This window comes from Sinocyclocheilus grahami, unplaced genomic scaffold (assembly GCF_001515645.1).
Source record: "Sinocyclocheilus grahami isolate Dianchi unplaced genomic scaffold, SAMN03320097.WGS_v1.1 scaffold840.1, whole genome shotgun sequence".
Lineage (NCBI taxonomy): Eukaryota > Metazoa > Chordata > Actinopteri > Cypriniformes > Cyprinidae > Sinocyclocheilus > Sinocyclocheilus grahami.
Genome location: NW_015506019.1, coordinates 263,092 through 274,625, shown reverse-complemented (window position 1 = coordinate 274,625; position 11,534 = coordinate 263,092). Strand labels below are relative to the sequence as shown.

The window sequence follows — 11,534 nt, the reverse complement described above, 5'->3', positions numbered from 1 at the left end:
AAACTAAATATCTCCCTTTGGAGTGGACTTTGAGATTTGTAACTTTCTAGATCTTTTTTATGCCCAAACATACACACTACACACTGACTAAAATTAAAAAAGTGAAAAAGCATAATAGGACCCCTTTAACTTTTTTAAAGTATACTTATAGATGTTAAGAAACATAGTCATGATACTGGACACTCTTTATGTTCACTTAAGTGGCCTATAATTCCAATAATACAGTATTTTAGGCTATCTGCAAGTAGAGTTTTGTAAAAATGCACTTTGAATATTTTAACTATACACTTCATGTGCACATTCAATATGATTAAGCACACTTCTTTTTCATTAGGGACCTGCCTCTGTCTTTTTAAATGTGACCATGTGCTTGTATGGTGTATTCATCTAACACATTATCTTCCCACAGGGTTCACTAAGCCGCTGTCACTCAGAGTCAGTGAAAAAGCCATTGATACAGAAGGCAGAGGGCAGCTGGTTTACAATAGAGAGTGATGCACTACGAAGAGCAAAGCAGGATATCACAGTGGTGGTTTATGGTAGGAGTTGCTTTAACATTAAATTGTACCCGTTCTTCTGAAAAGTAAATAGTGGCCCTAAAATGAGCTTGGGCACTGAAATCACTCTTACAAATGTATGAATTTCAATGCACAGATAGCCAAATATCAAAACAAGCAGAATCTGCAAAAAAAAAAAAGGTTTTACAACCAGAGAGTGTCATTTTAAACAGTATATCTATCATTTTATTGTTTGAAACCCAGCACATCTGTTTACATTTTTTTTGCTCAAGAAGTGTGTTGGGGCTTTCTTTAAATACAAATAAATTCTGCTTGGTTTGATATTATTATCTAATGTGGTGACATTCATACATTTTTAAATGTGACTTAAAGAAGTAGTTTACCTTAACATAATCATTTGCAAAAAATGTACTCACCCTTAAGCCATCCAAGACGTAAATGAGTCATTGGAACAGATTTGGAGAAATTTAGCATTACATCACTTGCTCTCCAATGGATCCTCTGCAATGAATGGGTGCCATCAGAATGAGAAACGTCACAATAATCCACACCACCCCATCAATCTTGTGATGTGAAAAGCTGTGTGTTTGTAATAAATAAATCCATTATTAAGGCGTTTTAATTTAAAGCTTTGCTTTCGGCTAAATTAAGAGTCCATAATCCATAACATTACTTTCTCCAGTGAAAAAGTCGTCTCATCTGAATCAAGAGAGAAATATGCACAGATCAAGCACTGTTCACAAGCAAAAACAATCCAAGAGATTCTAAACAAATACTGTAATATTTTTTATCAGCTGTTTGGACTCTCATTGTGATGGCACCCATTTACTGCAGAGGATCCATTAGTGAGCAAGTGATGTAATGCTAAATTTCTCCAAATCTGTTCCAATGAAGAAACAAACTCATCTATAGCTTGAATGGCCTGAGGGTGAGTCAATTTTCAGCACATTTTCATTTTTGGGTGCTTTTTGGGACCACCAAACCACTTTAATTTACAGTGCCCTTGTTATACATGTAGCTACTACTATATAGCAAATTTTGCATAATTAAACTACCATTCAACTACCCCCTAAACAAAACCCTAACCCTGCAGTACAGTATGTGCATGCTGTTAATCAATATTACTCTGTATTTATTTGTGTAATTACACAGTGTGTAACCCCAAATTACTTTGTACAACTTCAATCAAATTTAAGACCCTAGTGGAATTGATGCCATATGTGTTTTCTCTTAGCTATCAAGGACAGCTTATCTGGATCTGCTAGATACACTGTTCCAATTGTTGATACATCCAGTACTGAGGATTCATCAGTCCAGCCGCTTTTGCCGACTACCGTCTCTCCATCATCTCATACTACTGATAAATCACTCAACTCTGTAACGCCCCCTGTCGCCTTGAGTCCTCTCTCCTGTGTCATTAGTCCTCTTGTGGGTGATGTTCTCTCTCCCTTTAAGATCAGCTGCTCTGTTGATCCATCTTTTTGCAGAGCTGGGTCCTGTATTTTTTGCTTCAAAACTGCCAGGGGTAAGACATGTGATTTATATTCTAAATTTGGTCAAATCAACCTATGTGTATAAGGGTTAACTTTGTGTAATTTGACCTATTTTGCAGGTAATTATTTTTATTGTGGTGCCGAGCCCACAGTGGAGTCGCTTTACCTTCCTCTTGGGGATAAACATAACAACTACAGTCTGATGGTGGACATCACTGTTAAGAATGCAGCAGGTGTTACTGCTGACACTGCTGTAACCACTCGGGTTTGTAGTCGAGTTGATTTGTTTATGAGCATCTTTTCAAAAGCAAGTGAAAAAATACACACTTCAAAACAATTCAGCTGAATTAATTAGACAGATGGTTCATTCTCAGAAAGCTGTGCCACTTGACCTTTAGAAATGGAATTGCCAAATTTTAAGACATTATAGAGTTTCCCACTTCATGCCCAAAATACCAGATCTGTAACCACTACAACAGTGAGCGAAGAGCATAGATGAATAAATATTCAGACAATCAACGCATACTTGTTCTTCAATGACCAAATTGTAAAACTTTTCAAACTTTAAACAAGTTTGGAATCTATATACTAATTTATACTTGATCATATAAATGGACATCTAAGTAAATTTTGGTCCGTTTTTTTTCTTCGTAATAAACCAAACATTATAAAATAAATAATTAAATATATAAGAATGTATGAATTCCCTTTCAAAACATGTTTTGTGCCATATAATTATGGCAAAGGAGAGCAAATGTTGGAAACCATGTGTCAATGATCAGCGATCATAAAAAAAAAAAAAATAAAATAAAATATAAAAAATATATGTAATTCAGTAAATTCAATAAATGCTAATTTTAGGTTCTAAATCCTACTTGTAAATTTTTTCAACCAATTTCAGTCTTTTTTTTAATGCATTTATATGTAATTGTGATGAATAATATCATTCAGTAATATCAGTACCAGGTTATGGGGACCATGGAACCATTTCCTAAGAATTAGTTAGACAGATAAAATGACAGACAAAAAGAATGACGGTCAAGATAGATAGAACAACAGAATTGTGGAAATAAAAATGGTTGTGCATCACATTCCAGGTAAAGGACACCAGTAGGAATCACACAGTTGGAGATCTCCAGGCGCTGGTTTCCAACCAGGTGTCTCAGCTGCAGCAACAAGGTCGACTCACTGGGGCAGCACTGGCACAGATGTTCCAATCTGTGTCCGACAGACTGAATGCTGCATTACCAGAAGGACAGCATGACAGTGTCAAAAAAGAGGTAGTGCATAGGGAATATGCACATTCAGAAATGTTTTATATACTCATCTTTTAAGCAAATATTCTTCTTCTAACTGAAGCTGAGGGAAGAGATGTTGCAGAGTTTGAGTGCTGCCACGAGTTCCTTCCCCCCAAAGAATCCAGCAGAGGTGCAGATGAGTGCTAATGTGGTTTCAGGCCTTACCACACAGGGTCATGAGCTGACAGACACTGCTCAGGTACTTTTTTAACCATCCAGATGGTAGCAATACAGTGTTAGTAATACATCTATCCTAACTCATTCATCTTGGCTACAGTTACAGGCTAGTTATCTGCTAACAAACCTCAGTAAGTCCTTGGTCTCCTTGACGCTTTCTGGCAAGGAGTTCTCTGAAAAGATACTGCAAGCATCCACGCCGATTATTGATGCTGCCAGTAACATCATCAAAGTTTCTTCCAGTACTTCTAAGCAGGTACATCACAACACTCAAGCCTTGCTCCATATTCTGATTCAAAACCATCATTCTTGACACTGTTTTCATTACCCTGTACTACAGAATGAGATCTCCAGTCATTTACTAAACACTGTGGACAATGTTCAGAGTGCCTTGTTGGCTGGGAAAAAGGTGAACCAGGAGCCCATCATACTCAGCTCTTCAGTTTTTGGTTTATATGTCAACAGGTAAACGAATAATGTTGGTAGGTCAAGGAATTTGTTGTCTTAAATCATAAACATAAGAACCATTTTACTTCCATAATTTAACATATTTTGTATGTTACAACTTTTTTTGTATGTATGTCACAATGTAACATAGATTTTGAATTTTTTTTCCAAAACAGGATATTCTGTGAGACAAATGGGTCATGAAATGGTTGGATTGTGAAAAGTGATTTCTTTGTAACAGGTGGTTAGAGGGGAGGGGATGAAAAAGCCATGAAATGGCTTGATAAATATTTTGTTTTAACACATTTTCTATTGAAACAGGAAGTCGGTATAGCCTATAATTTACAGTACATCACGACTCGCAAAATCACAATTTACTACATGGTATTGCTAGTCAGAAACAGGTGCTAATTATATTTTAGATGGGATGAACATTCACATTCTAGAGACCAATTTCACAGGAGATAATTTGGTACATTTTACTGAAGAGAAAACTGCTAATTTTCAATATGTGGTAAAAGTTTATTTGTGCACAAGCATATAGACAGCCTCAAAACCGACTGACATGAACTAAAAGGTGCAAACCTCAATTTTCTTTTAATAGGGTCTTTATTTTGCAGCCTAAGAAATAAAATGACTCATTCTGCTGTGCTCTTTCAGAATATCATCGGATGATCTTCAGAAACAGCCCTTTAACATTCAGAAGAACAGCTCTGCCAGTTTTATCCTCCCATCTCTGGGCTCTAATGTTCTGTCTCCAGATGAACCAGTAGATGTACGGGTGAGTTGAGTGATAATTTAATATTTTTTTCTTTTTTAGGAAGTCTAAAGTTGATGAGCCCATAATTTAGATTTTAGGTCAAATTTACATTTATTAGTTCAGCAGATGCTTTTATCCAAAGTGACTAACAAATGAGATTCATCCTGAGGAGGCAATAATAATAAAAAAAGTTTCAGACATTGTCTAGAACAGGGAGGGACATACGAAATAGTAAAAGCATAGAATTTCTTTTAAAGAGTCAACAGAAACACACAGAGTCTCCCTGACATGCTGCTTCAACACTAACTGCGGTTACTGAAACCACGCCTTCTTTCTTTGCGTGCACATTTGAGTGCGTTATGCAAATGTTAGAACGAGCCGTTTTAGGGGGGCGTGGCAGAGTCTTAACTTTGATAAAGAATATCTCTTTGGTTTTGAGACTTTAGTCTTTGCAACTTCAGGGATCTTATCTATGCACAATCAGCCTGTAACACTCCAAAGAGAAAGGGAAACTTGAAATCGCATCATATGACCCCTTTAACAGGACACAGTTAAGTGCTCAAGGGAAATTAGTTTTTTGCATTTTAACTGTTTCTTGAATATTATAAGAGGTTTGGTTGTGAAGATCATTCCACCACTAAGGAACAGTGAATGTTCGAGAAAGTGATTTTGTGCCTTTCTGTGATAGTACTACAAGGTTCCACTCACTCACTGACCTCAGGCTTCTAGAGGAAATGTAAAGAGGGAGTAAGAGGGAGTAGAGGTAAAAAGATGCCAAGTATCAGTGTCTTGAAACAGTAGCCAATGAAGAGAGATTAAGAGAAGTGTAACATTGGCTCTCTTGGGCTCATTGAAGACTGATTGTGCTGCTGCATTCTGTATCATCTATAGAGGTTTGATTTTACATGTTGGACAACCAGCCAGAAGAGCATTGCAGTAGTTAGGAAGGGCCTGATCTTCAGAATGTTGTGCAGTACAAACCTGCATGACTGTGTTACAACGTGGTCTTTGAAGCTCATCGAAGCTAGCTAGTTAGTCATCAAAGGTTACTCCAAGGTTTCTGACTGAACTGGTTGAAATTATCATCGAAATCTGGATGGAGAAATTGTGCTGAAATGTTGGAGTGGCTGGGAAGACAACTTCCCTCTTTGCTAGGTTGAGTTGTTCTTTCAGCCATGCTGAGGTGTCTGCCAGACAGGCCAAGATCCACACAGCTACCGTGGAATCGTCTGGTTGTAATGAAAAGTAGAGTTGCATGTTATCTGCGTAATAGTAGCAGGAGAAACCTTTGGACACCTCTCCCACCTACTTGTGAGGTAAGATTCAAAAATTAGACTTCTGTAATACTAATTTTCTCTTGAACGTATCACAGATGACAAGTTTCAGGATAAATCCATTTTCACGGCATGAGGGCGAGCATATTAGTGGATCAGTGGGGTCTCTATCTCTCACCAAAATGAATGGCTCTGTGATTACAGTGGCAAACCTCACTGAGGAGATTGAGGTAAAAGGAGATTGTCAGCAATAAAGGCCAAAAGCTTGGCTACTGTAAACATAAAACATCCAGAACTTATTTTCCTCATTTCCTAGATTCTCTTACCAAGGACGGAGGTGGCAGAGGTTAACCAAACTCTTCTGGAACTGGCAAACTTCAGCACTGTCATCATCAATGTGACTGCACCCAATATATCTCTGGTTTTCAAGTTAGACCCTTCAGAGGAGACACCTCTGCAGTTGCTCCTGGGTTTTCAGGACTACCCTAACGATACAAATTATGAAGCTCGGATCCAGCTACCTCAAGATGGCGACTCTGAAGGTTATTAACCAATATAAACAAATGAACAGAATTTAACAATTTTAGAAAGAGATTGAGACTTATTTTGTTATATTTGTGTGTGCAGAGGAGAGGTACACTTGGGTGCTTAACCCTACGGAAATGACAATAGAAGTAGGCGTTTACTACCTTCTGGTGAGGCCTGTTGTTGGAGCAGGGGTGAATTCGACAAACACCTCAGTTTTCATCACAACCATTGCTGCTCACTGTTTGTTTTGGGATGAGACAAAGGCCAATTGGAGTGGAGATGGCTGTAGGGTAAGTCGATCAGTTAATGTCTTTTAAGGCCGTTCACACTGACAGTTATTTTATTACTGCAATCATTCTCTGTGTGAACGCTCCTTTAAACTGAATAAGCATGTAATTTATACAGAGGATTTCATGGTTAGAGCCTTACCTTTTTTCAGGTTGGCCCTCGAACTACAACATTGGTTACTCAATGCCTATGTACCCATTTGACCTTTTTTGGAAGTTCTTTCTTCGTCATGCCCAACGTTGTTGATGTGTCCCGCACTGCTGAACTCTTTGCAACCTTCGTCAACAACCCAGTGGTGGTGTGTTTTGTAGGCGCCATCATCCTGGCTTACCTGTTGGTTGTGATGTGGGCACGAAGAAAGGATATTCAGGATGCAGTGAAGGTTTGCTTTTAGAAACCTGGTTCTCTTGAAAATCCAATTTGACACTTGTAATTCCTTATCTTGTTTGAAACAAAAAAAGCAAAAAGATAAACTATAAATAAAATAAATAAAAACTTCCTTGTTTAACTTTCATCGTAATCTCCCTACTTAAAGGTGAAGGTCACAGTACTTGAGGACAATGATCCCTTAGCTGAATATCGTTACTTGTTGAGTATCAATACAGGGCATCGTCGTGGGGCCTCCACCTCTTCTCAGGTAAGTGTCGTCCAGCTTTGTTTCCAGCATTTTTTCAGGAACACTGTACCATTCAGTATTAACACTGCCATAAAATTGTTCCAGGTGACAGTGACTCTACAGGGCACAGAAGGAGAGATTGAACCTCATCATTTGACTGACCCTGAAAAACCAGTGTTTGAAAGGGGAGGACTGGACATGTTCTTGCTGACCACCCCCTTCTCACTGGGAGAGCTACAAAGTATTAGGCTGTGGCATGACAATTCAGGACAGCATCCTTCTTGGTAAAATGAATAGAAATGTCATATAGTACTTTGTCAGATTTCTTGGAGGCATGTTGATTTTTGTCTATGTAATTTCATTACTTTCTGTATGTGACCTGAATTGTCACAGGTATGTTAACAAGGTAATGGTACAAGACCTGGAGACTGGGCAGAAGTGGCACTTCCTGTGCAACTCATGGTTGTCCGTTGACTTGGGAGAACGTACACTAGATAAAGTTTTCCCTGTAGCAACAGAGATGGACTTGAAAAGGTTTAGGTATGTAGCTGAGAGATTGTTGGGTAAGAAATAGATGTGTGGTACAAAATTATGGGTATTTTCTCATTAACGTTTAATTTATTGTCTTTAAACTTTACAGTAATTTGTTCTTCATGAAGACTGCAAAAGATTTCCGTGATGGTCACATCTGGTTCTCTGTAATCAGTCGTCCCCCAAGTAGCAATTTTACTCGAGTACAGCGTGTCTCCTGCTGTTTTTCGCTGCTGCTCTGCACCATGTTGACCAGTATCATGTTCTGGGGTATCCCATCAGACCCCTCAGAGCAGACCATGGACCTGGGTATGACAAATAAAACATTAATCTAACAGTATCTTACATCAACTTCACTTCAGCCCTTATCAGCAAAGTTGAACATGTCCATCCTTATTTAGTCGGTACATTCAGTCCATTATTATTCAGTCCGTACTACATGTGACTACAGGATACTGTACTCAAACATGTCTTGCTAAAGTCGCACTTGGGCACAGAATGACAATCACACTCCATTGGTTAGCTTTTTATCATACCACTAGAACACCATCGCATCACACCTGTTTAATATACTAGACAGCTCCATTGTTTGTAGTAGTTCAGTCATTAATGGTTAAAAAACGGACAATTTTTCAAAACGTGTGTTGCTTGAATCAAACATATGTACATTCATAATAATGTGATTTCTATCTTTGCATGGGCTACAGGTCAGATTGAGTTCACCTGGCAACAGGTCATGATTGGCATCCAGAGTTCCATTATTATGTTTCCTATCAATCTCCTCATTGTGAGCATCTTCAGAAATGCTCGTCCAAGAGAACAAAAGTCTGAATCATCTTCAAAGCAACAGTCAAAGATAGATCCCAAAAAGCCAGTCAAAATGGGGCGTGTATCTCCGAATCAGCCTCCACACAATAATCACAAGGAAATCACACCTGACACTGTGATAAAGGCAAGTCCTTCTCTAAGATTTTGGCCCAGAATAGTTCCATTTCTCTGTCATAATGGATGTGGTATTATGACATTTCTTATAATATCTTTTCAGGACATCAAACGGATAGCACAGTCACTCTATAAGGTCATGAGAAGACCTGTTCCAAGGACAGAACTGGACTCCACCAAAACAGATATCAACAATCTGCTGTCACTGGTTGAAGAGATAATTCGTCAACACAATCGAGTTGGAAGTGAGTTTTACACGGACTCTTCTAAAAAGAAGCAAACTCTCGCAGCTTCCCTGGAGTGTGTCAATCTGAAAGGTGAGTCCATGGACATGGACAATTCAGAACTTCAAATTATCCCATCTCATACTTTAAAGGGGTTATATGATGCTGCTAAAAAGAACATTATTTTGTGTATTTGGTGTAATGAAATGTGTTTATGCGGTTTAAGGTTAAAAAACACATTATTTTCAACATACTCTACATTATTGTTTCTCCTCTATGCCCCGCCTTTCTGAAACGCGTCGATTTTTACAAAGCCCATCGGTCTGAAAAGCTAGGTGTGCTCTGATTGGCCAGCTATCCAGTGTGTTGTGATTGACCGAATACTTCAAGCGTGTGACAGAAATGTTACGCCCCTACCATATTGTGATGCCTTGTCTGGCCGGAGCGACGAGACAAACACATTAAAACCCATTATAAACGAGGCATTTGTTGCATCCAGTGGGGACATAATTACGGATTATAATAACTTATACTGTCTTTTTACGCATTGCGTTGCATCGCGTCGCGTAAACATAAAACCATGTCTGCATTTGTAATCTGAGAAATTACAAACAACAAGTGCTACTCTACACTGCCCAAAAAACTTGCATTTGAATCGTCAGTGGCAAATTCTTTAAATATAAAAACCGTACTTACAGTCTGTGAGTCAGATCAGCCGGCATTGTAGTCTACTCTACCAGGATCAGTAAAAAGTCCACCATAAAATGCGCTGGACACATCTGAGTATTTGGGTTAAACTGTTCAGGAACAGTGTTGTAAATACAACTTAACCACTAATTTCTAGTCGTGTCCTCTTTTGGAAGGCCAAAAAAAGTAGTTTCGCTTTCACAACAAAACAGCGTCACACACCGAGTGAGTGAGCGGAGGCCGGAGGCCTAGAGTGATCGGCGGACTAGAGTATGCGGAGGCCGGCTTGAGTGAGCAGAGGCGGGCGGGCTTGAGAACAGCACGGCCAGCGGATTCAACGAAGGAGCGTCCGGCGGGCTTGCGGCAACCACATGTGTGATGACCCCGGGCTGGACTCCGCTTCGTCCACGGTGAAAGCCGATCCGGCGATCGACAGCGTGAAGTTCATGTATTTCCTCAGCGACCAGCACGGATCAGCTCTAGGCATGACGAAGCGGATATCGTCCTCTTTTGGAAGGCCAACCAAAGTAGTTACGCTTTCACAATGAAACACAGCGCCTTCACAACATGGCGCGGCGGCGGCAACAATACTACAGCAAGAATAAAAGTTACTTCTTTCTTTGCATGAACATTTGGGTGGCGTTATGCAAATCTTCCCAGATCGTGATGTAGACGTGGGGGCATGTTAGAACATGCAGTTTTAGGTAGGCGTGGTTGACTCTTAACATTTATAAAAAATATCTATTTGGATTTGAGACTTTAGTCTTTGCAACTTTACAGATCTTCTTTATGCACCAAGAGGTCTTACTAAAAAAGATGGCGGCACATTCACACGCTGCGGCTTCTCTCTCTCCCGACAGAAAGGTGTTTTCGTGTTTTTTGTCTTGTGAGTCGCAGTGTTTTTGTACGTATTCGTCGCGTATTTGTCTCGATGTCGGCAGAACCACATTTTTAGAGTTAAACTCTGCGCACGCCGAAGAGCTGCGGGATCTCGGTCTGCTCTGGAGGCCCACACCATCACCGACCCCCACTACTGCATCTCGCCCACAGCGGAGGCGCCACAAGCGGCGCGAGAGGAAGCAGAAGAGGGGTAAGCGCGGAGGTATCTGGGCTAAGCTAGCGGCTAACCCACACAAGCCGGCTATCCCTACCATCGTACTGGCTAACGTACGCTCTTTGGACAATAAACTGGACTACATCCGACTACTACACTCAACTCAGAGGACTGTAAGAGACTGTTGTGTTTTTGTGTTCACGGAAACATGGCTCAACAACAGCGTTCCGGACTGCGCTATTCATCTCGATCAGCTGACATGCTATCGAGCGGACAGAGCTCGCGTCGAGGGAGGTAAGACCCGCGGCGGAGGGCTTTGTGTTTACATCAATGATGCGTGGTGCCGCGATGCTGTTGTGGTCTGCAAACACTGCTCACCCCTGGTGGAGTTTATGATTATTAAGTGCCGGCCGTTCTATCTACCGAGGGAATATACAGCCATACTGCTCGTTGCTGTATACATCCCTCCCAGCTCCAACAACAGCAACAGGAGCGAGGCACTAAATGAACTGTACCAGCACATCAGTGAGCAGCAGACAGCCCACCCTGATGCTTTTCTCATCTTGGCTGGGGATTTCAATCATGCAGACCTAAAGAGTGTGTTCCCAAAAATACACCAACACATAGACTTTCCAACACGGGGAAACAACCCTCTGGACTTTGTTTACACCACACAGAGAGGAGCTTACAAGGCCCT

General features: G+C 40.2%; 1 protein-coding gene across 1 annotated transcript in view; it reads left to right on the top strand.

The window, feature by feature from the left end:
* The window catches only part of pkd1l2a (polycystic kidney disease 1 like 2a), a 34,661-nt gene that overhangs the window by 10,614 nt on the left and 12,513 nt on the right, over positions 1 to 11,534 (top strand). Inside the window, exons 9-25 of the mRNA XM_016247509.1 lie at positions 410 to 539; positions 2,131 to 2,276; positions 3,109 to 3,291; positions 3,371 to 3,508; positions 3,587 to 3,742; positions 3,827 to 3,951; positions 4,594 to 4,714; positions 6,066 to 6,197; positions 6,284 to 6,509; positions 6,595 to 6,785; positions 6,935 to 7,165; positions 7,319 to 7,420; positions 7,505 to 7,683; positions 7,793 to 7,939; positions 8,040 to 8,239; positions 8,638 to 8,882; positions 8,976 to 9,117. Coding sequence (XP_016102995.1) covers positions 410 to 539; positions 2,131 to 2,276; positions 3,109 to 3,291; positions 3,371 to 3,508; positions 3,587 to 3,742; positions 3,827 to 3,951; positions 4,594 to 4,714; positions 6,066 to 6,197; positions 6,284 to 6,509; positions 6,595 to 6,785; positions 6,935 to 7,165; positions 7,319 to 7,420; positions 7,505 to 7,683; positions 7,793 to 7,939; positions 8,040 to 8,239; positions 8,638 to 8,882; positions 8,976 to 9,117 — 2,794 coding nt within the window. The remainder of the gene's footprint in view (positions 1 to 409; positions 540 to 2,130; positions 2,277 to 3,108; positions 3,292 to 3,370; positions 3,509 to 3,586; positions 3,743 to 3,826; positions 3,952 to 4,593; positions 4,715 to 6,065; positions 6,198 to 6,283; positions 6,510 to 6,594; positions 6,786 to 6,934; positions 7,166 to 7,318; positions 7,421 to 7,504; positions 7,684 to 7,792; positions 7,940 to 8,039; positions 8,240 to 8,637; positions 8,883 to 8,975; positions 9,118 to 11,534) is intronic.